The sequence below is a fragment of the Macrotis lagotis genome, chromosome 2 (assembly GCF_037893015.1).
Source record: "Macrotis lagotis isolate mMagLag1 chromosome 2, bilby.v1.9.chrom.fasta, whole genome shotgun sequence".
Lineage (NCBI taxonomy): Eukaryota > Metazoa > Chordata > Mammalia > Peramelemorphia > Peramelidae > Macrotis > Macrotis lagotis.
The window spans coordinates 233,429,284-233,456,935 of NC_133659.1; the positions used below are offsets into that span (position 1 = coordinate 233,429,284).

General features: G+C 33.6%; 1 protein-coding gene across 14 annotated transcripts in view; it reads left to right on the top strand.

The window, feature by feature from the left end:
* Positions 1–356: 356 nt before the first annotated feature.
* Positions 357–27,652, top strand: part of MYOCD (myocardin) — a 157,490-nt gene continuing 130,194 nt past the window's right edge. For 5 of the 14 annotated variants that reach the window (XM_074225150.1, XM_074225145.1, XM_074225140.1 and 2 more), the window contains exon 1: positions 357–728. In XM_074225150.1, the coding sequence (XP_074081251.1) occupies positions 674–728 (55 nt within the window). In that variant the 5' untranslated portion in view covers positions 357–673. Of the gene's footprint in view, positions 2,026–27,652 lie in introns of all 14 variants that reach the window. The other 9 variants (XM_074225147.1, XM_074225141.1, XM_074225146.1 and 6 more) reach the window with 5 other exon arrangements.

Sequence of the window (27,652 nt, forward strand, 5' to 3'; positions counted from 1 at the left end):
AGCATGGCAAACATGGTTTAACAGTTCCTAGCCCCTGTAAGGTTATGTCTTCTTTCCCATGCAAACATCAAAATTTTTAAAAGTCCAGAAACGTTATAAACCTTAATTTCTTAAATTTGCAAAGATTGTATGGAAGAATTACTGCTTCCAAATTCCTAAAGACCCATTGCCGTTTTTTCCTGACCCAACTGAAACATTGGCAGTCCCCGGGTCAGCTCAGCATCCTAGAAAGAGTTAAACCAGCTGTGCTGATATTCTCTTGGCCGATCTAAATTCCAGGTCCCAGAAATAAGCTTCTGATTGGCCGAGCTCCTGTCAGTAGTAATGGGGATCAGATATCAAACTTGAGACCTTACTAAAAACTTGTTAGAAATACTCTGATCCCTGGTAGGCTGTGACATCAGCCAAGAAAGCCTATGATGATCATAGTAACCTCTGAGGAGGAGGAGGAGGATCTAGCTGGCTGAGTAATTAGCTTTGCACAGCAAGGGCTGAGCCGTTCGTATCAGTGTTCACTGCAACCAAACTGGCTGGAGGCTCTGGCTGCTGCGAGACAAGTCCCCATGAAAGTACAAGTATTGGATGAATTCTGAGTTATTAGCTGTGGTCATTTTGCCTCCTGGTTAAAATCAGGGTGGGATTTCTGGCACAGGACTGCTTACTGAGAATCACGATGACACTCCTGGGGTCTGAGCATTCTTTGTTGATTCGGAGCAAGTTCAGATCAGGTAGGGCTAATTTGCCATTCCTCCTTACATTTTCTTCTTCTGCAATTCTAATTTGTTTTTCATGCGTGTGAAGCCCCAAACCAGGCAAATAATAGATTGCTAATACTGCCAGAGTTCTGTGCTCCCCCCCCCCAACAATATTATGGAACAAACCTATTTCTAAATTGGGGGATGATTGCACTGTTCCTATTTCCTTGCTTTTAATTCATCTGTGTGTTTCATATTTGGACGGTAATAATTCCTATTAATTTTCATTTTCCTTCATAACCTAGTAAATTGGATCATATATAAAGGAGTATGTTCTAAATAGGAAGAGATAAGAAAGCCCAAGTTTGTGTTTTTTGGTATATAAATGTTTTATAATTCCTGAGAAGTTCAACCTGGCACTAGTATATTAGAACCTGGAGATCAGTTAGGATACAACTAATTCAAATAAATGCATTTCCAAAAAAGAAAAGTCACTTGGGGAAAGTAAAAATAGCAAATTTATTTAAAATGACATCACTGCAGAAAAAAGACCCAGTGCCACAGTTCCTCCACAACCATCTGATATTTATAAACTGAGAATCTATCCCAAATCTTCTGAGTTAGTGGAGAGCAGAGAAACTTCTGAAAGAACATTCATTCTGAGCGAAGGTGAGTGAAGGGACCCCTCCTCAACAAAAAGTCTTTATTCAAATTTCTGCAGATAAAGTCCAGCAAGTGAGTATTCATATACACCTGCTCACATTTTTCCTTTAAACACTTCCTAACTAACTTTACATATAAAACTGGCATGATTCAATGGACTATGCAATTCAATAGCTAGGGAATTATTATTTTATGATGTTTTACTTAGGATTCTGTGTGCATATTTTAGAACCCTGGAGAGTTTTCTTGTTTCCCAACCTTAAATTTTCCAAAATTACTTTTAGTTCTTGTTTCTTTCATTTAGAATGATGATGGGAGAGATATGTTTACCATGGACTCTGGTTTGGGTGTCTCTGAAGTAGATTTTAGCAGTTATACCAAAGTTATTAAAACTACAGATTGTAAATGCAAACCACAACTCCAAGAGGGTTCTGGGGTGTGTGTGTGTGTGTGTGTGTGTGTGTTTGTGTTTCTGTCCTTTGAGATTTTAACATTGCATTCGATCAGATCATTTCTCTATTTGGTGAAGTGTGACAAATAGTCTGTTATTCATTCAAAGGCATCCCAAAGACCTTAGATTTCTATCAAGAACTGTGAAGCAATACTGCCACCTTTCTGAAGAAGAGAGGATACAGCCTTGTTTTGAGGGCAGCCACATTCTTTTCAAGTGAGCCATTGCTGTTTTTAAAACTAATTTTTGCCTGGTTTGCCTGTAAAAGGATTTTGTGATGTTCTTGATAGTAGCCTTGCAAAGCATACTTGTCAAATGAATCTTTCCTTACAGTAAATTTCAAGGGGGTAGTGAGCACATTAAATTCTTCCACAATTCATGTGCCCCCTCTTGGTGAATTTATGAAGTCATCTTTTGCTAGTATTATTTCCCAGTATATCTCATGAATTTGAAGTTGACTATACTGATATCTATGGTAAAACGCTGCAGTCCTTCATCAAAGGGATATGTCATACCAAAGCTCTTAAGCATACTCACCTCATGTTTCATCTGCTAGAACATGGCAGGCAGGAGGGTTGGTTTAGAGGAAAATAAAGACAGAAACAAATAAGATTAAGTCAGGACTTTGAGTCTAAAAACATTCAACTTGGCACTTAGAGATACACAAGGAATCTGGAAATATGCTAAGAAAGTGTAAGAAATATAAGTCAAATTAGAAACCTTTAGAAAATATGATGATAAATAAGAAAGTAATATAATATTTATGGTTAGATATAGTTATAGATAGATAAACACTGCATCTCTGAGGTGGACATGTTGCACTTTGAAGGAGGGCTTTGTTCAAAAAAGTGTACTGTAGCTTGTGATTAACAAGTAAGGGAGGCACTTATCAAATTTTGGCTCTTAGAGACAATATTTAATCTTATATCACTATTCCAGTTTTCATTACCATGATTTCTCTTTTGGTATTTTCAATAAAGTTTGAAATTCTTTATTTTATAGAAAGTATTTACTTTAACAAAACTAAATTATATTTATGATTATTGTGACAGATTTCAAAGGGATTGGCATGAACAGGATTCAGTTATAAGTGAAACCTGATATGCAAAATATTGAACAATTAATGGAGGTTAAACAGAATATAAGTGTAGAATATGGTCAAATAATATTATATTTGTGAATTTGAAAAAATGACAAATTTTATGGTTCTCTGTTTCCTATTTGTACAATGAGAGATGAATGAAATGTTCTCTTACGTCCCTTTAAGATCTAACATTCTGATTTAAATTTATAGAAATTGACAGCACATAAAATAAATGAATTTCATTTGAAATAATTTTATAAGTTAACATGTTGCTTTATAGTTCACACAAGGCAAGCAAAGTCATGAAAATGACTATAATTAATATTAGTTACATATATACTACATTTATGTAGTTAATTTTTGTTAATTTTCTGTCTCTGTGATTGGCATTAATATTGGAAATTTCCTTGAATATCAATACGCTTTAATTCTAATTTAATACACAAACATAGATTATCATACTCCAACACATAAAAATACAGAAATCTTCATTCTGACTCCCAAATACTTCTGTCCCCTACTACTAGGGTCCAGGTTGATGTTTCTTACAATATTCCCATAGATTTCCCTGTCATGACCTGGGTCAGGAGTGGGGATGGTGGTTGGAAATTGAACAGTTTATTTAGCTGTTCACTTGGCAGTCCAAATCTAAGGGTATATTCCAGGGTCCTTCCAAGGTAACTTTAATAGAGTGTATACTCAGATTGAGAACAGTGACATGGGAAAAAAGAGAACATAGTGAGAAGTCAGAACCCTTGGCATCTGAGTCTTGGTCAAGAAGATAGGTAGGCATTAGAGATGGGAAAATGGGGAAAGATTCTATCTGTGTACAAGCAGAGAAAGTAGTGGGGGGAGAAGAATTCGTAAGTGTTAAAGGAACTGGTCAAGAGCATCTGTACTTGGGCAGGAAGAGCTCTTGTGTAAGAAGCACTTGACATGGTTGACTTCCTTTGCCTCTGAGAGCTCTCAAAAAAAAAAAAAAGATGAAGGTTTGCAGTTCACAATGTGTCCACTTTGAGGGAATCAATGAACTCTTATCTGGGAGGAATTAAAAATCATCCCCTTTTCCCTTCTACCATCAATCCCAGGAAATTTTAAAATGTGACTTTTTGTTTTTATGACTGGATAAACTGCTAATTCTCTAAGGCTTTGGACCTTATGCTTTCTTTTGTTTGTTTTTAGGTTTTTGTAAGGCAAATGGGGTTAAAGTGGCTTTGCCCAAGGCCACACAGCTACATAATTATTAAGTGTTTGAGACCGGATTTGAACCCAGGTACTCCTGACTCCAGGGCCCATGCTTTATCCACTGCGCCTCCTAGCTTCCCCTTTTTGTTTCTTTAATGTTTTTTTTTTTTTTGTCTTTGTTTTTGTGGGCTCTGTGATCTCACAAGTATAGGCAATTCCCAGCAAGGAAACTTTAGGATAACCTCATAATCGGCTCCTGCTCTGCAATTTATAGAATTGCAAGATGAGAAGTTGAGTATCTTGTTCAGTTGAATCAGATTCTTGTTGATTCCATTTGGGGGTTTCTTGGCAAAGGTATTATAGTGGTTTACCATTTCTTTCCCCAATTCATTTTACAGATGAAGAAACTGAGGCAAATAAGGGTAAGTGACTTACCCAGGATCACATAACTAAGTAAGCTAACTTAGTTTCTGAGACCAAATTTAAACTCAGGAAGATGAGTTTTTCTGATCTTTTAAAATTTGAGTGTTCTGTGTTCTGAAAGAAGCCCTTCTGGGGGGAAAAAATCTTTCTATAATCTTATTTGTGTCTAATGTTAGCCATCTCTAGGCTAGGCAGAGGTGGGAGAGAAGAAAAAGGGGGGATAGTAGCTTTATTACATATTTCAATAGACTAGCAAGTTGTATATAACACTTTTGCAGCTTCACATAAATAATCTCTTTTTCCCATTCTTCTTTTGTTCCTATTCCTAAAATACTTGTAATTTATTAAGTTCAGGATAAAAAATAAATAATTTTTTTAAAAGAAAAGAAAAAATCTTTTTCTCTTCCTAAATTCAATATCATGAAATTCCTTTCTTTCCAACAGTTGCTTTATTTTTTTGCTTTTTGTTTGTTTGTTTTGTCCAGAATGTGATTTTTTTTTTCTATAACAGAGACCACTAGATGTACCAATGCAGATTAGCAACTCTTTTTAATTTGGAGAATTGCCTAGGGGCACTGAGAGATTAAATAGCTCATAGTCACAAAACTAGTAAATATCAGAAGGAGGGCTTAGATCTAGTCTTCCTTATTCCCAGACTGATTCTCAATCCATTAGGCCATGTTGACTTAACAAAAATGCCAATATATCTTTGCTAGATGGTATTGTAAGAATTCTTTTGTATTACTTTTTAAGAAATAAATCAAATATAAGTGATATGGAAGATTGTTTCTTGTGTGATTGAAGAGAAAAGATTAGAGTGCAAGATTACTCTGGACACCAGAAGAGAAGGGGGAGAAGAAGAGAGGGAGAATAGTAAGTAAGGAGAAATATGGAAAAGATGAGAGTAAAGAAGACAAACTTCACCAGCTTCACGTAGCACAAATGTTCAAATTTCATGGACATCGGGCACCATATACAACTTATTGATAGAGCCTAAATAAAAGAAAGGAAGATACTTGGTTTCAATTTTCAATGACAGGGTATGCATAATAATTAGAAACCTAACTAAAAGAGTTGCTTTAATTTGAAGGTGTGCCATAAATGAGAGATACTGACAATATGATTTAGTGAAAAAATCTTAAGAATTAGGAAGTCAGGGTTTAAACTGTACATAAAGGAGAAAAATGGCCAAAAACAATTTCTATATAGATTCTATATATTCCATTCAAAATTTTTCTACTTTCAAAACCTGTCCAGTTCTTCCCATTTATTTTGAGAATTACCATATACATACATGCATACATATGTATGTAGGACATATGCATATTTGTAATAAATCAGATAGGCTTTTTTAGTAATGATAGACAATTTGTTTTTGAATTTGATATTTTTTGACTGGCATTATGATTTCTTTAATATAGGGAATTCCTGAGAAAGAGATTTTCTTCCAGTGCAGATGAGCACCTTGTACTTATGCAACTAGTACTTTTAAGATCAATGATTTGAAGGCACTGAGAAGTTAAATGACATACCAGGTAGAATATATCTGAGGTGGGATTAAAATTCAGGTTTTCCTGACTCTGAGACCAACTCTAAAAATATATTTAAATAGTGCTTTACATATTAGGGAAAGTAACTTGACATCTATTATGTCACTTGAACTTCATCATCCTGTGTAAGCAAAATGCTGTTACTATTGCCATGGACATTTTAATGATGAGAAACCTGAGACTCAGTGAAATGTTTAATGAACCTTAACCTTACAATCCAATCATTATGCCTTAGTCCCTCTCACTTCAAACCACTGAAAACTATCACAGCCATTAGAGAGAATTAATCCATTTTTCTTTCAAAGCCACAATATTGTAGAATTAGAATAATGGACTTTAAGAGCTTCAAAAAACTGTAGACATGAGGCAGCTAGGTGGCACGGTGGATAGAGCACCAGCCCTGGAGTTAGGAGTACTTGAGTTCAAATTCGGCTTCAGACACAACAATTGCCTAATTGTGTGGCCTTGGGCAAGCCACTTAACCCCATTGCCTTGCAAAAACCTAAAAAAACAAAACAAAACAAAACTGTAGACATCAATTAATATAATCTTTCAGATGTATCAACCAAGATTAAAGAGACTAATAAATGACAAAGATAGGACCCATGTTACTAATTCTCAGTCCTGTCCAGTGCTCTTTCCAATATACCTCACTGCAGTTCTCAAGGCTTAAATATCTACAAGACTCCTGGAAGCTAGAATGAATCTCAAGTTCATAAAGTTCTTTGATGCTGTTTATGTAGGAAATGCCTGACTTGCCACAACTCCACAAGTCTTAGATAGCATTCTGTAACATGCTGGCAATAGCACAACTCTAATATCCTAAATCTAGAATTATATGATTCATGCCATTGGAAACATTATTATTCCTATCTTATGGGAATAGTAGAAATGGAAGCTGGAGAGAGTAAAAGAGCAGGTAAATAAATTTTTTTCCAGTTCAATAGAGACTTTACAATATAATGATTTTAATCTTTGGGGGGGGGAATTTTATTAAATTGATTGTGTTGATTTAAAATTTCATTTCATAAAAGCAATTGCTATTTTAATTATATCTAGTTCAGTTTTATGTGCCCCATTGTCCTTTATCTTGATATTCCAGTCCCTCTCCGATTATTAATGCCTTCCTACCTTGTACTTATTTTTAATTTTTCTTCTCTCATCTCTTCTCTTCATCTCTAATCTCCCCCTTCTAAAGTTCTAGTCTCTCCTCTCCTCTCCTTTTTTCCTCCACCCATAACATGGCCTTTGTGATAACCTTTTTGTAGTTTTTCCAGTAGAAGAAAAGCAACAGGAGTGAGCTGACAACCCCTGTAATTCCCATCTAATGTATATAAACATAACAAGTTTTCCAGCCTATTTTGTTAAGATATTTGTAATTAAATACCAAGGGTTCCTTGGTTTTTATTGTGGTTACTTCTGGAATACCACCTACTTATTTGAGGCACCTCTTGATTTTAGTTCAGAAAGCATTGGTTAAATAATTACATTTGTTAAATGAATATCGATGCTAAGAAAAATAGGAAATAAGGAAGGGAGGAAGGAAGAAAGGAAGGAAGGGAGGAAGGAAGGAAGGAAGGAAGGAAGGAAGGAAGGAAGGAAGGAAGGAAGGAAGGAAAATCTTGCCATGAAGTTCTTACATATTAGTGGAGGTCTTCATCAAGATTAATGAATCCTTTTTTTTTCCCTAGACTTCACATGACTAGTGAAATATCCATATAACCACAATCAAACTTATTTGTTGTAGTTATACAGCATACTTAGGATCTGGTCTTAGTTCAGTAGAAATTCTTACATTTTTGGCCACCAGTGAGCTATTGTGGGTGTCAATTAAATCAGTTGTTCTTCTCCATCAGTTTCCTTAAGGCAGTTATTTTGTTATTTCTCCATTAGCTTCTGTCCCTATTTAAATAATATAGGTTCTTATATAGGTCTAAAGATATTTGTCTGTGTTCATGTATGTATGCCAGTGCATGTTTGTATGTACATGTGTGTATGAATGCCCATACACTTATGCTAGTGCAACTAACAATCAAATCAAACAAGTTCCCATTCTTTTCTTTTGTTTCAAATTGCCAATTAAAAACATCATCTTAGTAAACAGTTTAATTTGAATAGATAAAAGGGTAGTTTAAAAAAATAAGCATGGTTGCTTATATCTCAGAAGCAGCAACCATGTAGAATTGATAGAGAGGTTCACTCTCAATTGATTCTGCTATTCATGGCAAAATAAACAAAAATGTCAGGTACCTTAAATTCTCTTGACTACTAGGGTGACAGCTTTGGAGGTGGAGTTGAATTAATTCTCATTATCTGTGTGTCAGGGACCTGGATTTTGTCCCTACTCACTCTGAAATGCTTATCAATGACTCATCTGTACAGGAACTTATTCACTGTGCTGTTTAAGGCTGTTTGCTTCTCTGATAGTGAAATTAGAAATTTCTTCACAGGGAAGAGAGAAAGACATGGAAAGAAATTTTTCCCATGGTTGCCAATCCCCTTTATCTTGAAAGCCCCCAATCCAAAAACATCCACAGATATCACTCAGGCTCTTGGGACTACATACAGGACTAATGTAATTAGGTAGCCCCAACCCTCCTGGAAGATATACTTTGGGGTAAAAACCATATAATCTCCTCATACCAGATCTATTAGACATTTATTTCTTGGTTTTGGGCCCCTTTTTCTAATTTCCTAAACCAAAAACCTGTCCTCTTCAGGTTTCAGGTCTTCTTCCATTTGGCTCTATAAGAAATCCCTTTCTCTTTGCTACTTCTCGTCAAACCTAAAGTCTGTTCCCTGAATTATAATTCTTAGGATTAGGAAATCTTTGTCCCATGGATCAAATTTTAATTTCATCTGACCAGGTTGGAAAATAACAAGGTTAATAATGCCCCTATTTATACTCTTTGCTGACCATTAGTGGCATTAAATGTGTTTTTTTAATTGTCAGCATCATAATCCTCATGTTATTCCAAAAAAGTCTTTAATGTATCTCTTTCTGAAATGCCTTCTATCTCTCTGATATAGAGCAAACAAATAAGAATCTTTTTTAATTTAAGTTGACTTTTAGTTACATGGTCTTTAGCTGATAATTTTGCATTGCTATTTTTGCCCATTTTTTCTAATGCTGTCACTTACCTATCCTTCTGCCACTACTTTTTCCTCCCTCAAAGGGCACACTCCTTTCTAATAAAGTTAGAGAGTTTAACAAAACAAATCAATACATCAGCCATGTCTGGAATGATATGCCTCTTTTTGCACCTCTATTCTAGCACATTAGTGGCAATAAATATGTTTTTTATTGTCAACATCATAATCCTCATGTTATTCCAAAAAAAGTTGGTCTAAATCTTTATGTATCTCTTTCTGCAATACTTTCTCTCTGAATTTTCTTAAATTTTCATTGTCAATCAGTCCAACTCTCTTTTTTCTTTATTTCCTTTGCCCTTCTTATGCTTTCTCTTAATTGGCTAGTATATGAAACTAAAGTATTTTCTATTATTTACTATATAATTTTATCTTCCATCTTCATTTGACTTTGGGTTTTTATCTTTCTGTGTATTTTTCATATATTTCACAGAAATTTAGAATTCTGTGTCTCTTTCTTCACAATCTTTAACCTTGCTCATCTTCACCCCAACTTGGCTTTGATGTAAAACTAAAGTATGCATTTTTATTATTTGATAAATCTATTGAATAAATTTCCCTGTTATTTAAGGTAGAGAAGTTTTCTAGTCTATCCTCTCTTTAAAATAAAAAAAAATTAACAAGAAGAATCTCTTTAATTTAAGTTTTCTATTAGTTATATAGTCTTTTGTTGAAAATTTTACATTGCTAATTTTGCCCATTTTTATATTGATGTCACTTTCCAAAGACTCCCTATTCTCCTGCCACTACTCTTTCTCTCTAATAGAGCTCTCCCTTGTAACAAAGTTAGAGAGCTTAGCAAAACCAAACAATACATTGACCATGACTAGAACAATATGCCTCATTTTGCACCTCCATTCCAGCACTTTTTAACCTTCAGTCCTCTGAAGAGCAGTGTATGTCTATACTAAGCAAGCAACAATAAAAATAGCATTTATATAATGCCTTAAGGCTTGTGCTTTACAGATATTTTATTTCATCCTTACAATAAACCAGGGAGGTAGATAGATATATTTTCAGAAGAGGAAACTGAGGCAAATAAGTTAAGTAGACTTACCAAGGATCATACAACTAGTAAGTATTTGAGGCAGCATTTGAAATCAGTTCTGCCTGCTCTAAATCCAAATGTCTTGTTCACTGTGCCATCTAATTACTTCCATTAAGAGACAGATTTAGGAAAGACCTCAGATAGCAGATAGCAATTGAACAAAGTCTTAAAAGGAGTCAGGGCAGATGTGAAGTGGGACATTTTCTTTTTGGCCCTTTCCCAATCATAGTATAAATGATGTTTCCAATTCCTTGCTATCATAAAAAAGATTTCCAATGTGGATAAATAGTTACTTTAGAATATTGTTTCTTCTTCCTAATTTTGACTACCTTGGTCAAAATATATCTATCATCAGTATCTCTCATTCAAAGAATGTCTTTTACTACATTTGTATTGATACCTTCCTTGTGTAACCTCTTTATATATTTATCTATTATCAGAGATATTTTATGAAAATATTTTTAAAGATTTGAGTTTCTCTTCTTATTTCTATGGCATTTTATTCATGTAAAGAAATTAAAATTTCTCTTATTATTATTTCAAAATTATTTAAAACATTTTGTGATTTTTTTTCTTTCCATTATTTTGTTAAGAATTCTACCAATTAGGGGCAGCTAGGTGGCGCAGTAGATATAGCATCAACCCAGGAGGACCAAATCGGCCTCAGACATTTAATAATTGCCTAGCTGTGTGACCTTGAACAAGTCACTTAATCCCACTGCCTGAAACAAATGAAAATTTAAAAAAAAGAATTCTCCCAATTAAAAGAAAAAGACATTATTCACAGTTTGGGGTTGAGAGTGGATTCATTAGAAAACAAGGAATAATGACAATTTCATAATAGAAAAGATAATTTTGATTACATGAAAGTAAAAAGTATTTTACAGCAACAAAATGTTTGTTTCTAGGATAAGAAGGGGGAAAGTTAATTGATGAAAGAATTCTAGATATTAAATATTCCTGATATTGATTGCCAATATATATATAAAAAATTAAGAGAAATATTAAAGACCCCCCAAAAGTAATCACATTATGATCTTTTTTACCCCTAAATTCAATTTTTAAACAATAACTAGTACGATCAATTTCATTGTTTAGCATTTTCTAAATTATGTTTCTTCTTTCTTTCTCTTATGTTTCTTTTGTTTGGGAAACTCACAAGATGAATATTCTGTAAAAAAATTTGTATGTATTAAATGCTCATTTTTTGCATACTCTCATTAATGATTAGTTTTGACATATCAAGGTACATTATATCAGATGGAACTCAAGCTTTCTTGAGTTTTTTTTTGAATATAGATTGCATTCTCTTCCTTGATTTCTTGTGAATGTTCAATGATTCTGAATAATCTGGATTGTGATTCCTTGATATTTGAAAGTTTTTCTCCTAGATGCTAGATATTATATTTGTTTGATATTAAAATTGTAACTATGTCCATTAAAAGATTTGAAGTTTCAAGGTTGAGATCTCTGTCTATCACTAAATCTAGGGATAGACACCCTAGTTGGTGACCTTTTTAATTTAGTATTCAGGTTTTTTTGTTTGTATCATATTCTTCTGAAAGACATATGATCCTTATCTCTTTTTTCTTTCTTATATACTTGTTTTATTTTTGTTATGAACTAAACAATTAAAAAACACAATCTCTCCAAAATACAGAGGAAAAAAGAAAAATAAATTTAAATCAGAAATTTCTGCTATGTAGTTTGCATGTGTATATTAAATTTTTGAAACTGTTTTATTGATATATTCTATCATCATAGTTATCCCAGACATACCTTCACCTCCCTTTGTTCTTCCCAGGGAGCCACTCCACATGAACAAATAGTACTTTTTAGAGAGGAAAAATGTCAGCACAATTGATTAATACACTGAAAAACTCTGAACATATGTGCAATACCCCTGAATCTCCCAGCTAATGAAAAGATGGATTAGCATCACTGCATATCTCTTCATTCAAATATTGCTTAAATCTTTACATGATCTGATTATATCAGTTGCCGCTGATCTAGCCTGGTTAAATTTATTTTTTTTTAACTTCATTTGTCTCAAAATCTCTTCTCTAGATCTGTGTTCTTCCCTCTTCCCCATACCAATTGCCCTCAGGAGTTTCAATTTCTCACTCCCAAGGTAGGATGCACAGACTTTTAAAGAATAAAATACTTCAGCCCATATCCACTTTTCCATCTCCTTTCTCAGATCACCTTTCCTCCTGCACGGGATCCTTCATCAAAAGAACCCTCCTTACCATTTCAGCAGGACCTTCCTTCCCCTTCCTATCCCCCTTTTAATCTTTTCACTCTATAGGCTCTTTTCTTTCTGAGACATCAGGGGTTACCTTCCCCTCATTGCTTGCCTTTAATTTGACCCTGGCACATTAAATATTCATCTTTATTCTCCTGCGCCCCTTCCTCCCTTTCATGTATCCTCTCCTGTTATAATGTAGTACCACAAAAAATTCATACAACTATAGACAAAAAGACTAGATTCTATCCATAATATCCCATACCCATATCTTCATTGTTATAAGCAGTGTGTAAATTTAGAAACATGTAAGAGTCAATATGTTGTTTTTGTTGTGTTTGGTTGCTGCGTTTATTCACTTTTGCATTTTTGCTGTTTGAGGTGTTTGAGAAGAAAATAATCTCTTCAGTTCTGGTTTTCTTTCTGAAAATGCCTCATACACATCATTCCCCAATTGATAAATGATCAATGATAGACAATTTTTCAAAGGAAGAAATTAAAACTTTATATAATCATATAAAAAGATGCTCCAAATCATTATTGATTAGAGAAATGCAAATAAAAAAACAAAAATGAAGAATCACCTCATTTCAATCAGAGTGGTCAAGATGAGAAAAAAGGAAAATAATGTTGGAGAAGTAGGAGGATTAGAATATTGATGCATTGCTGGTAGAGTCGTGAATGAAAATGTTTCAAACACCTTCTTATTTTATTGAATTTCTGTCTTTTTTCATGTATGGTTGAGGTCATATTTTCAATATAAGTTACCCTCATCTTCATCCTGAGTTCCAGTGCTCTTCAGAATACATGATTCCATTTTCTCCTACATTTTCTGATATTTAGTACATTATTCTGGTATGTCTTGCACTATTCAAATTTCTTTTTCTTTTTATTTGGAGGTCTTTCTCCTAGTCACTTATAGAATTTATTTCTGAATTTGAAGCTTTGGTTTTTTGTTATTCATTTTTTTTCTTGGAAGTGATCTATGAGTTCTTTGCATTGATATTTCACTTTCCTGTGTTCATAAATTCTGGTTAGTTCTTTTCTATTATTTCCAGCTTTGTGATATTAAAAAATTTTTGTTCTGTTATATCTTCTGGGAGACTTATAATTCTTAGGTTGCTTCTACATGTTCTGTTTGAGATCAGTTTGCTTGCTTAGTAAGATATTTTCTTCTAACATTACTTTTTGCTTTTCTTCTAGATTGTCCTTCATTTCTATATATTTGTATTCCCAATATATTGGGAATATATCTCCCTCTCCCCTGCCCCCCGCTTTGGTTATAAATTGCCCTGGCAAAGTCTAGTTTTTTCTAATTTACTCGTTATTTTTATTGTACAAGCCATAAATTCTAATCTCATGATTTTTATTTCTCTTTTGAACTATTCAAAAACAGTATGCTGTGATTTTCATGTTCCTTAGATTCCTCTGTGTCACCAAAAGTTAGATCATTTTCTTTAGTTCTGTAGCATTTCTTTCATTGTTTTGTAATGCTGCTAGATCTTGAGGTCATGTTACCTTCTGTGTTTCCCTTTTGATTTATCTGGTTACATTCAAAAATCTCTGGAGTTTTTTCCCCTGAAATCTTAGGTTATTTCTGGGGGGTTTTTCCCTGCTAATTTTCTCCTGTTCACATTCTGACCCTGTCTTTTCTAATTATGGTTTCTTTGGGAACTGAATCTCAAAGCATCTCCTCTTCCCCCTAGGAAATTTATGGTTCACCAGCCTAAGGCTCTGCCTTAAAGTGACTTCTGGGTGGTCAGAATAGGTCCCAGTTGGATGTTGTCCTTTTCCCTCTCATTTAATGGAGTGTTGTACAGCCTCCCCTGCAATTTTTTTTTAATTTTTTTAGGTTTTTGCAAGGCAAATGGAGTTAAGTGGCTTGCCCAAGGCCACACTGCTAGGTAGCTATTTAGCGACTGAGGTCGGATTTGAACTCAGGTACTCCTGACTCCAGGGCCGGTGCTCTATCCACTGCGCCACCTAGCCACCACCCAGCCACTCCGCAATTCTTTACAGTGTCCTGTTCAACTACTGTTCCCGAGTTCTCTGTATTTCAGACAACTTCCAGGCTCCTACTACAGGATTGTGACTCTGGCAATCTTCTCTTGAACGGTTGTGGTCTGTTCAATGCATGGATCTCTTAGTGTAGTCTTGTTGCTAGTAGTATGAGAGAGGTAGGGGAGCATTGCTGAGTGAGTTCAGGTTCAATGAAAGTCAGTTCACGGTATTTTAAAAAAATAACTTTCTTTTGAATTTGAGTGTCATAGACCATGAAGACAACTGAAATTACTTTATTAGTTTCTGTTTTCAAGATGTTTGAGAGATTTTGATCAAAGAAAATATCTAATCCTCCATCTTGTTCATTAAGTTACTTCAATAAGGCATGCATGTAATACAGTAGATAGATCCCTGGACCTGTTTGAAGTCAGGAAGACTATTCAGGAAGACATTTACTAGCTATGTAACTCTTGGTAAGTCTCTCTATAACCTTAACCTTTTCTGGAAAATGGGAATAATAATGATGTCTACTTCCAAGGTTATTATTATGAGAATAAAATGAAATAACATTTGAAGAATACTTGGTATATGAAAATAATAGCTATTAGTAGTTATATATAGGATTTACAGCTTTAAAAGTTGAGGAAACAGGTTTGCACAGCTAACACCTGAGGCCAGATTTGAATTCATTCCTGACTCCTTGTCTATTATCCTATCCACTGTTCTCACTAGCTGCCTCTGCAAATCTTAATGCATTATATAAATATTATTACATATCATTATTTTCTTTTTTTTTCTTTTTTAGTTTTTTTTTTAGGTTTTTGCAAGGCAAACGGGGTTAAGTGGCTTGCCCAAGGCCACACAGCTAGGTCATTATTAAGTGTCTGAGACCAGATTTGAACCCAGATACTCCTGACTCCAGGGCCAGTGCTTTATCCACTATGCTACCTAGCCGCCCCAATTATTTTCTTTTGTCATTAGGCATATGTAAAACTCATGTGTTCCTTTGAAGCTATTGACATTTATTTCTGAGAAGTTTTCTTCCATGTCTATATTTTTTTGTGTTCCAACTCTATTTTTTTCTCTCTCCGAACCTTTTCTTTAAAGAAATTATACATTATGTTTTCTAAGTTCTATACCTGTTGTTTGTATTTAAAATTCTGTATTAAGACCTCTGGTTTCTGACAATTTCATTCCTAATTTCTTTTTTTGTGGTTTATTTCTCTTTCGAGTTATTCTATAATTTATTGCTTTTGTTTTGTCATCTGTGCCTCTTGGGAAGAATTTTTTCTATTGATTTGAATAGTTTTGAATTATTTTTCTTCAAAATATAATACTTGTTCATTGAGATCTGATTTAGCTGAACTTTTTACTCATACTTTTTTTCTGTCTTTATGATATTTTATGTTGTTTTATCTGCTTGTGAATTAGGCTTTTTTTTCTCCCCTTGGCCTTTTAGTCTTTCAGTCTTACTGTCATATTCCCAGTCAATTTGTCTCTGGTTTCTTTCCTAGGTCTTTGGCTTCTTCCCTTTCCACAGCTCAGCCTCCTTGTGTCTAGCTAGTGTCTAATCCTGCTCCTGAACTCCTGAGGGACATGACTAACCCCAGCTGCACTTTCAATATCCATTCCTTTAAGGGTATGCTGCGTATGTCTTTGTCACCTTCCCTTTTCTCAGTTGCTTACACTTTCCTTCCAGTGGCTGTACAGAATCAGTGTCTGCTACCTCTTGCTTATGGACCAGGGGTGGTTCAGGCTGAATAATTGTCATAAGAGGACTATGTAAAGACCTCTACTCCAACCCCACGATCAGGTCTGCAAGCATAATCTTGTGATGTTATTTGTGCTTCCTTTGTCTGCCGAGTAGATAGAATTGGGGTTTGGGAGGTGATGCTTGGTAGAAGCTCCAAATATTCTAACTTGCCAAGGTTTATTTCATCTTTTTGTTCAGTTTTGTTTTCACTTGAGTAGTTTTCATTTTTCTTATGGATTCAGATTTACTTAAAAAATTAAAATAATCAGCACTCATTAAACCTCTTAAGATTTGCAAAGCTCTTTCTTGTGCTATCTTCTTTGATCCTCATTAAGTCTATGAGGTGGGGGTTTATATCCATAGTTTACAGATGAGAATATTGAGGTTGAAAGAGGTTAAATGATTTATCCCAAGTCACACAAGCTAATAGGTATATAAGCCTCAAATCTTCCTAGCTCCAATACTAGCTTTCTATACAATATGCCACCTAACTTACCATATATAACTGGTCTATATTTTCTTTTTTTATGAGATTTTTTGGTTTGTAGAGGCGTAAGGAAAAAAATAATTGTTCTACTATCTTGCAAATTACAGTTTCTCTGCTCCTTAATTTTAAGGATTCATTTTTTCATCTGTAAAATGAGAGATTGCACTAAAATATCTGTAAATTCCCTATCAATTCTGAATACTATAATTTGAATGAACAAAAAAAATCATAAAATTGAGAAACCTGTGTTCTAATAATAGGCATAGCACTATGTGTTTTCACAAACCCTCACATTTGGGGCTCTAAGAATAGACACTACAAGTTCAAGGTACTCTCTGTGTCAGATTCCTTTCAAAAACAATAATTCATTAGCTTCCTTAATATGCTTATATTATTCAGTCAGCCAGAAGACAAAATTAATTCAAAGCAAAGGCATTTAATGAAATAATATGTTAAAAATATCAATAGGACATTTTCCCATCTCAAAACTTTCTTAAAAATCCATACAATATTAGAGGGAAAGGGGTATATATATATATATATATATATATATTATATATATATATATATAGAGAGAGAGAGAGAGAGAGAGAGAGAGAGAGAGAGAGAGCCAGAGAGCCAGAGAGACAGAGAAAGAGAGACAGAGAGAGACAGAGATTACACATGGGGAATATACAAGGAAAAAATATGTCTTTGGGAAATATATGGAGGGGCAAAAATATACATCCTATGATATTGGACCACTGATTTGGGAGTATTATTATCATACTACTTCACTTGGTCATTTCCTCTGGTTATGCTTCTTCACTCCCAACTGTTCTTGTGAAAAGCCTAAGCTGGGCATTAAGTGAAATCACAAGTGAAATCACTTGTCTTATAGTGGCTGCTGGGTATCACCATGTTGGTTTGAGGTAGAAACATAATAGCTGGTGGCTATGGGGTATGTTGTTTCTATTGGGTACTGACCCCAATTACCAGGATCTGGGCTCATCTCTTCAGGTCTATCTTCCAGTCTTTTCATATCCAATCAATTTGCAAAATCTTGTACTGTCTATTTCTAAAAATCTCTCAGATCCATTACCTTCTCTGCTTCCACAGATACCACTTTAGTTTGCAAAGGGCTATTAGTTTGTTTTCTTGCCTCATATCTCTCCCCATTCCAATCTAACTTCCGCAGGTCCCACACAAGTTACCTGTTATTATTCTTAAGCACTTCCAAGTTTCTCTGGGATCCTTTTAGATTCAGATCAAATCTCACTCTCTGTAGAAGGATTTCCCTCTACAATTATTTTCATATATAGAGATAGATGTGTTATATATAGATATAGATAGATTCATATATATATATATGTGTGTGTGTATATATATATATATATATATATATATATATATATATATATAGTATGTGCATAGTTATTTAATGTCATCTCCCTCATCAGAATGTTGACTGCTTGAGGAAAAGGATTATATTGTTCTCTTTCTTTGTATCTTCATTTAGCATAGTGCCTAGCTCTCCTCTATTGTTTTGGTTTTTTTGGTTAGGGCAATAGGGTCACATAGCTGGTATCAAGTGTTTGAGGTCAAATTTGAACTCAGATCCTTCTGATTCCAGGGCCAGTGCTCTATTCATTGCATCGCCTAGCTGCCCTTTTCCTCTGTCTTTTTAAAGACTGTCATAACCAGACCAAATTTGACTTAATATCCATACTGTATAGGGAGGTGTCCCCAAAGTCTTAATTCAGTTTTAAGCTATGTAAATTGAATTAAGACTTTGGGAACATGCCATGTATTATATATTACTGCCTTTTCATAGATTCCTATCCAGTCTAACACTTTCATTTCTCCCATACCACACTCTGTGAAGAGAGGTTGGGGAAAGCAAAAATGTTGGCTCTCTTCCAGGAGCTCTTTGCAATTGCTTTCAAAGATGATAGGTCAAAGAGTAGATAACTTTCCAGTATATTTTCTCCTATTTTTCTAGGTTGTGTACAATCTGTCCACTTTATTAATTTGTGGCACTTAACAAGAGACCTACACAAACTAAAAACAGGTTCTAAAAACAATCTAAATGCCTAAATGAAGATAACTCTTTTGTGCAATATAGTTTAAAATTATGTGAAGTTTTTGAGCTGTACTCTTAAGGACCTATTTCTGATAGAAAATAAAACAGCAGCTAAATGACTATCTTAATTGTCTTTCTGAAAAAAAGGAAAGTAAAGCATCCTGCAGGCCTATTCTTGCCAGTCTTAAGAAGATGGTGATGTTCACTGAGGTATTACCAATTTCCTTGCCAAATCTACAAGATAAATAAAATATTCCTTACACTATTATTCACAAAAGAAGCCATTAAGGGCTAGAATGTGCACTTCTGGGAATGAGCACCTTTCTTTTGTGCTAGCACCTAAAGCACATTATAAAATTGATGAATTATTAAATTCAGCCTCTTGGAAGAGGAAACTGATGCCTTAGAACATTACTTGATTGCCTAAGTGATATTATTTTACTCAAAATATAATTATCTTTGTGCTATAACAAACAGCTTTGACACCTTTCTTTGTAGTCTTTACAGGAAGGTGGAACTTCAAGCCTCATGATTTGTACTGGCTTCTCTATATAACATTTTGTTTTTCTTTATTCATTCTGCCAACTTCTTTCATTTTCTGGGATTGTTCATTTTGTTAATATTTAAGGTTATTATTGTCACTCATTTGTGTTTATTTATTTATAATGTTTTTAATCATTTTATTGTTATTTGTTATTTCAATTGTATCTACCTTTCATGGCCCCATTTAGGGGTCTCTTCATAAAAATGCTTGAGTAGTTTATCATTTCCTTCTCTAGCTCATTTTATAAATGAAGAAACAGTCAAACAGGGCCAGGGTCAGTATCTGAATCTAGATTTGACTTCAAGTCTTCCTGACTTCAGGCCTGGTACTTCTAATAAACATTTTAAACAGTACTTATTTTGCTTATATTATTTTGATACTAATCTATTCTTACCATCTATTTAACTTTTCAATTCCAAATACCTTTAATTTACTCAAATTGTTAATTCTTCTTTGTTGTTTTTTTAATTCATCTTTTTTACTCTATGTTCAAGAAACTCAATGCCTCCATACTGTCGACCACAAATTCCTTCCAGTGTGTTTATCTTTAATAGTCAACCTGTTAACTCCAATGAAAAATTATTTTTAAAAATGGCATAACAGAAGCTATAGTAATAAAATAAAATATATGCTTTAGTATTTTAGTATTAAAGAGACATATATGTATGTAGAACACATTACAACTCATACTTCCAGCAATGTAAGACCAGATGTCCTTTCTCTTTTCATAGTATCATAGTACCACAGAGAGCAGAGCATCTCTGTTAAGCAGATCAGTCAGCTGTTAGCCCAAGGTCTGCTCCTCCCCACCATTTAATTCCTGGTAGATAAGGTTAACCCACTTTTGACTCTTCTCATGGATTCTATTTATTCACAGTTGGATTTAATTCCACAGGATACTGCTGCTGGTGTGGTGATAGAAAAGAAAGAAATCTCCTCCCTGTCTTGACAATCTCTGTTAGAAATGACATTAAGTTATCTTAACTGTCTGTTTTTAGGGTGTTTACTTTTTTAAGGGTCATTAGTTGTATAACTTAACAGCTCTATTTCCATGAAACTGATAGAGGGGCTACTGCATACACATATACCTTAGACTAACACCTACTTGTTTTCATTATCTCTCTGACTCCTCCAATAATTTGATCAGTGGTCCATTTTGTTTTGGAATGCACTTCATAATCAACAAATACAAAGATTTCAATATGTAAAGAACATAAAAGAGATTGAGTATGCAACTAAAAGCTTCTATTGCATAAGGGCTACAGTAATATACTAGTAACAAAACAACCCTACTGTTTACTTTTGAAATTTTCTGATCTTTTAAATGTATTTTTAAGTTTTCATTGTTTCTTTTATTTCTTTTTATCTTTTTTTGCATCAATATCAGCTCCCTCCCTACAAATCTCTTGCACAAAGCAGAAGACTTTCTTTTTAACAGATAAGTGTATCAAGGAAAACAAATTCATGTATTGACTACATTTGAAAATTATGTCTTCTTTTTTGCCTCTCTAGTCCATCCCTGTTCAGAAGTGAAAAACATGTTTTACCATCAGTTTATAAGTTCATGATTAACACCTGCATTGATCAAAGTTATATGGTTTTCAAAAGTTTTTTTTTCTTCATATCACATTATAGTAGCTGTTCAGATTGTTCTAATTATGTTCACTTTACTCTGCATTAGCATTCAAGTCTTACTTGGCATAATATGGTTTACTATTATCATATACCATAATTTCTTTATGCCCATTTGTTTATTGTTTATGGTTCCTTTCAGCATAGTGTTCTTTTCTTGTTTATCGCTTTTATTTTTTTAAATATTTTTGCTTTGTATGATAGCATACTTGCAATGCCTGCCTTTTTGATTCATTATAATCCATTGATTTATTCTACTTAGGTATTTTTATTTAAAAGGCATTCCTTATAAGATATTGTAGAGATTTTTTGCTTATCCAATGTCTTTTAAATTTTATTGGATTGTTTAATTCATTTTCACTTGAAATTGTAAGTTTATGTTTCTATTTTCTAATATTGGGATTTAATTAAAATATTATTTTTCTCTCTTCCACTTCAAACCCAATACTATATCTTTTCATTTACTATGAGTTAATCTTTTTAAAAGTGATCTTATTGCCATTGTGTCTCTTTCCATCTTGATCTCCCTCCCATTTGTTAACTTTTTTCTTTACTTATTAGTTTCTTCCCCCCCCCCCCCCGCTTTTATCTGGTAATTTTATTCTTCTATTTCTCTTTCTTCCCTTTCAGTTAGTAAAGTATATTTTCCCCCTTCTCTTCCCCAACTAGTTTGTTCATTAATCTGTGTTTTTAAATTAATTTCAGTGATTTTTTTCAAGCATTAGGGCCTCACAGACAAATCCTGGTACAAAGTCCTTCCTCCCACCAACAAAATAAAACTGCTCACCACAATCCCTCATTTTAACTCTCTCCAACCCTTTTAGTCAATTTCCTTCAGGATCTTCTTTTCTTGAAAGACCACTAGATTGACCTTATCTTCATTTCTAACCTGTGTCCAAGGGAAATCACACATTTTTTTCCGAACTCCTCCTCCCTACAGGGAAGATAAGCTAATAGCTTATCTTACCATTTCACTCCCCCAAAGCACTGAGTTTTATTTATTAACTCAAATAAAAATGTTCACTTTTGTTCATCTGTTTTTCAGGATTTCTTTGTAGATGTACAATTATTTTGTGTGTTTTTGTTTTTTGTTTACATTTCAGGGTTATTTTTCATATGTGCTCAAATAATTGATCTGTTATCTTTTTACTTTATTGATGACAGCAATTACGATATAAAAATTATATAAAAGTAATGAGGGGTGGCTAGATGGCACAGTGGGGGCAGCTAGGTGGCACAGTGGATAGAGCACTGGCTCTGGAGTCAGGAGTACCTGGGTTCAAATCCAGCCTCAGACATTTAATAATTACTTAGCTTTGTGGCCTTGGGCAAGCCACTTAACCCCATTGCCTTGCAAAATCCAAAAAAAAAAAAAGAGTAATGATATTCAATTTACCAATTACTACTTTGGCTTAATTCCAAAAATTTGAGTATATTTTCTCATTGTCTTCAATAAAATTATCATTTGTATAATTTGTTCATTTACCCACTTTTTAAGGATTGAATTATTTAGTTTCCAATTAATTTTTAATTTTTGTTCCATCATTAAATACATTTTTATTGCATTATGTTTGGCAAAAAGTGCATTTAACTGGGGAGTTGGATGGTGCAATGGATAGAGTACTGGCCCTGGAGGACCTGAGTTCAAATCTGCCCTCAGATACTTAATAATTACCTAGCTGTGTGACCTTGGGCAAGTCATTTAAACCCATTGCCTTGCAGAAAGAAAAGTTCCTTCAACATTTCTACTTTTCTATATGAATTTGTGAGGGATTTTTTGGCATGAATACTTGCTATTTTTGTAAATAACCATATTCAGCTGAGAAATAATTTTATCTAATATTTTCCAGATGTTTAGCAGATATTTTTGAAATCCTATGTATCCTAAGAGATATTTCATATTCATTCTACTTTTCAGACTATTGATTTAATTTTATTATTTCTTCATGTCTCCAGGAGTCATTGATTTTTCTTTGGTTCATCATTATTTTCAGGCTTTTCTTTTCTTATACTATGTTTTGTTTCTGTTGTTCTAATCTATTCATTCTCTTTCTATAGACTATCTGAATTTTATAAAAATTCCATGCTTCCATTTTTTGTTTAATTATTATAGGTCCAAGAGAGGATAAATTGAGATCTTCACTATTATAATTTTATGTTTCATCCTATAAGTCATGCAACTTTTCCTTGAAGAATTTAGATACTATACAGTATTATTTGGTGCTATATCCCCTACTGATAAAAATTCTGAGGGGTTACATTTATCATCTCCCCATATAAGAATGTACCATTCAAGCTTGTTTAGTTCCTTATGGTTGCTCAATCATTTTTACCTTTTAGGCTTCTTTTGACTCCTAAAAGTCAAATTTCTTCTCCTTTTTGGTATTTTATAATAAGGAATCCTTGGAACCATCTATTTCATTAAAGGTTCCTCCCCCCCCCCCACTATGATCTGATTATACTCAATTTTACTAACTTTATTATTCTTGGTTTTAAGCTCATATTCTCATTATATTATATTCTATGATCTCTGCTGCTTTATTATGATGACTTATAAATCTTGATTCCAACTCAATACTTGAATTCTTTCTTTCTGACTGCTTGTAGTATTTTTCTTTGACCTGGGAATTCTGGATTTTGGTATAAATATTCCTGGGTATTCATTTTGGGATTGCTTTCAGAAAGTAACCAATGGATTCTTTCCATTTTTAATTTGTCCTCTGGTTCTAAATTTTCTAGGCAGTTTTCTTTTGTGATGTCTTAAAATGTGATTCTAGGATTTTTTTCTTTGCTTGTAGTTTTCTGGTAGTCCAACAATTCTTACATTATTTCTTCTCAAGCAGATTTTGACTTTTTCTGTGAGAGATTTCAAATTTTCTCATTATCTATAAGACTTCATATTTTTAAAAATTTATAAAATATAAGTCACATTTTGATGAAATAATGTAACTTAGAAGATGTAACAATCACATATAAGCTCATATCTGGTGTATATGACTATATTTGAAGAGAAGTTTGTTATAACTAGTTCAACATCAAATAGATGCAGTCTTAAAATGTGTTTAAAATGCAGTCTCACATAATACTTCAATTTTAATAATATGTATGTTTATACATATATATACATATACATATACATATATATTATCTTTTGTAAGGAAAGAATCTCTTCAGTAATGAATTTGTTTTCTTCTCCCCAGTAGCAGCACACCAATGATACAAAGAAACTACTGAGCTACTTAGTGTTTTCAACCTGTTCATCCATCAGATTGAAAAATAATAGCATAAGCAAATGATAAATTTTAAACAGAAATCAGCCTTAATGCTGTAATGAAAGGCAATATAAAGGTCTGTTTCTGCAAAACATTTGTGAGGATTTGTGATGATTCAAAGATGACTTGTAATGCACAAGAAGAATGATTATGATTTTCAAACAGCCAGACATTTGATTTGTAACAATATGAGCATTTGTAACATCTTCATCTTGATCACAAAACTGATGATATATAATTATAGTTTAAGACAGCTACCCTAATACAATGCATTTTGAATTCAAATCCAGGTGTTAAAACTGAGGCAGTTTGAAAATATTTTAGCAGCTTGAGAATCAAAATAAATGCATTAAAGTGCTTAATGAGAAGTATCAGAAGAGATCAGACTTTGATGTTATTGCTGAATAGACATCAAAATTGTTATGTGCACGATCATGATGACTTCAAATTGCTTCAGAAATAAACATAAAACATGTCAAATATGTTCATAGTTGTTGATACTATATGTATAATTGGGTAATTATTTAATACTTTCAGAGTCTATCAAATAATCTTTTGGACCCATTAATGGTTCTGCACTGACTTCCTCAAAGTATATCTTCTACCAATCAGATCAGGGATTGGACTCAACTTCTGGACAATAGTCATCTTCTGTAAGAGTAGATGTCAAGTTTTCCTTCTGGAATACAACTAGGATCAAAATAAGAGTTAAGATCTCCAAATATCTCAGACTCATAAGATGACCTCTAAGTCAAAAAATATTTTTCTCAGGATATATACTATTTCATCTAAGATCATGAAAGAACAAAAAGGTGAAAGATAACTTTCCTAGTGGACCAAGGAAAGGCTCCACCAGGCAGGACATGCACTTTAGCTATCATATTTCCATAGACAAATAGCAGCCAGTGAAGACAAATTCCCTCTTGTCCAGAAAAGAAGTCATATAAGATACCACCTAGAAGTTTAAAAGTAGATACTATTTGGGGTGAGTCATTTCATTTTGTAAAGGTTCCCCTAACTCATCAACTTTTCCAACTCAGGGGCAAATAATGGGAATACCTATTTTATGTCAAAGCATCAATCCCCCTCAATACAGAAACAAGCACACAACTTACTGGAAGCAGGAAATGTAATTCTGAACATGATCTGTGCAATCCACAATTATATATTTCAATTCCCTATTATTCATTTTTTATTTCAAACTTTTTTCATATATTTTGTTACATCATTCTTGTTAGCAGAGAAAAGAAGAAAATAGCAGTTAAATAGTGTTCCTTTCTTCACATTATCTAATATTGCCACAGCATGTATCCTCAGTAATGATCCTATTTTCCCCTCCCACATAGCTATTAAAAATTCTGTTTTCCTGGAGTTAATAGTTTCATTAGCCTCAACTCAGACTGACTTTTAACTCTTTTCTATTGATATTAACAAACATTTAAGTGCTTTCTTTGCAGCAAGGATTATGCTAAGTTTTAGAGACTCAAAGATAATAAAGTAGGTTCTGACCTCAAGAAGTTTTACATTATGAGATTGTGCCATGAGATGTATTCATCTTCCCTTACCTACTTTTCCTCTATCTATCCTCTAGTAATTCCTTTTCCAAGAAATTGATTTCATCATTTTCCTCCTCCATGAACATTTTTTTAAAGAAATTCATCCTTTGGTCATGAGATCATATGTGTCTTTTCTCTGAGTCCTTTGAAGTCCTTTATTCAAAACTTTAAGATGCTTACTTGGTTATACTCAATTTTTCTCTTATTTCACAAATTCTAAGACTTTTTTCCAAGGTTCACATCAGTTCTCCTTCAGTATCTAATTCTTCCTTCTCAGTTAAAATAGGTCTAAAATAGTTGTCCCTTCTGTATTTCCTCCTCCTTAATCACTAAAGAAAGCCAAGAAGTTGTTACTGCTCAGGTTTTGGATATGTGAACTCAAATTACTTGACTTCAAATCTAGCACTCTTTTTGCCACTGTGACACATTCAAGATTATCAATCCAATTTCTTTGTTTTACCAAAAAAAAGAAAAAGAAAATTGAAGCCTGGAGAGGTTAGAGATCTACCCAGGGTTACAAAACTTATTAATCAGAGCTAGAATTTGAAACCAAGCAAAACCCCTTTCTACTGTGTCATATTCTAACAGCTAGCTCTTGTTAGTGGTATAGCAGTGAGCATAGTTGCTTTCAAGCAATTGACCTAGGTTTGACTCAATGCCAGTGCCACATTTGAGAAACATTTTGGTATAATGGAATGATCACTGGCTCCAAAATTAGAGGAACTCATTTTAAATTCCATATTTGCCATTTACTACCTGTATGACTTTGACCACTTCATTTTAACTCTTTTGTCTTTAAGTTACCTCCTATCTAAAATGAGGAGTTGATATTTATAAGGTTCAAAATGACATTCTAATCCCTAACCAGTTTTACATTTGGCAAAGGCCTTTATTGAGGACAATTCACATAGCAAATTAAAATTTTTTTCAAGTTCCCTGTATCCTAGCAATGTGACATTTTCAAACAGTAGCACAAAAATCTTTAAATAGAAAAATACTTGTTTCCACACTGTTGTGACTCAGTAACAGCCACAAAGATTCTTCTCAAACTTTCCTAAAAATGTCATTTTTGAGCTGGACCCAAATAGAATATTTCAGTCAAAGAGGCACATTTTCCACTGTCAAGAATGAGTAAACATTGGGTTAGAATGGAATGTATTTTGCAACCTTCAGAAAAAAAGCATTGGCTCTTGGCAAAGTTTTGATGATACCTTCTTATGATATACTCAAAGTTGAAGATCTTTCTCTAGTCCTATCATAGGCAAAGTCCATGACATGCCAAGAAAGCAAATAAGTAACTTTGGTGGGGGAGAGGAAATATTATTTTGATCACTGGGACAGTGCCACCAAAGCCAAGATCCTAGGCTCTGAAATCAATTGGGCTATGTCTATAAATAGCATATTTGCCTCAAAATCATATTTTTCTGGTTGTACATTCATTATTTACACCAGAGGTGTTAAAACCAGGACTATGTGCCATACAGGAAGGAATCAGATTAAAATGTAATTGGCAAGCTTTTAACAAAATAAATAAAAATACAGTTAAACTAAGATTTTGGAGAAAAAAATAGTGAGGTCTTGCTTTTAAAGATGCAGGCAGTCAATCACAGAAGCTATGGAAATAATAGGCTTCATGTTCACAAACTGAGCATTCTCAAAGAAGAGTACTTCTTGCTCTTTATTGCCAGCTCCAAACACTGACAACAGGTAGTAACCTCCATTGAGGTGTATGCCATCTATATCTATGCCCCAGTCTTAATATCTATGGAAGTCTTCTAGTATATTCTCCCTACTTTCTCAAGGAGTTTATTACTTGACATTGTCATCCTCTTTTCCAAAACTCCAACTTTC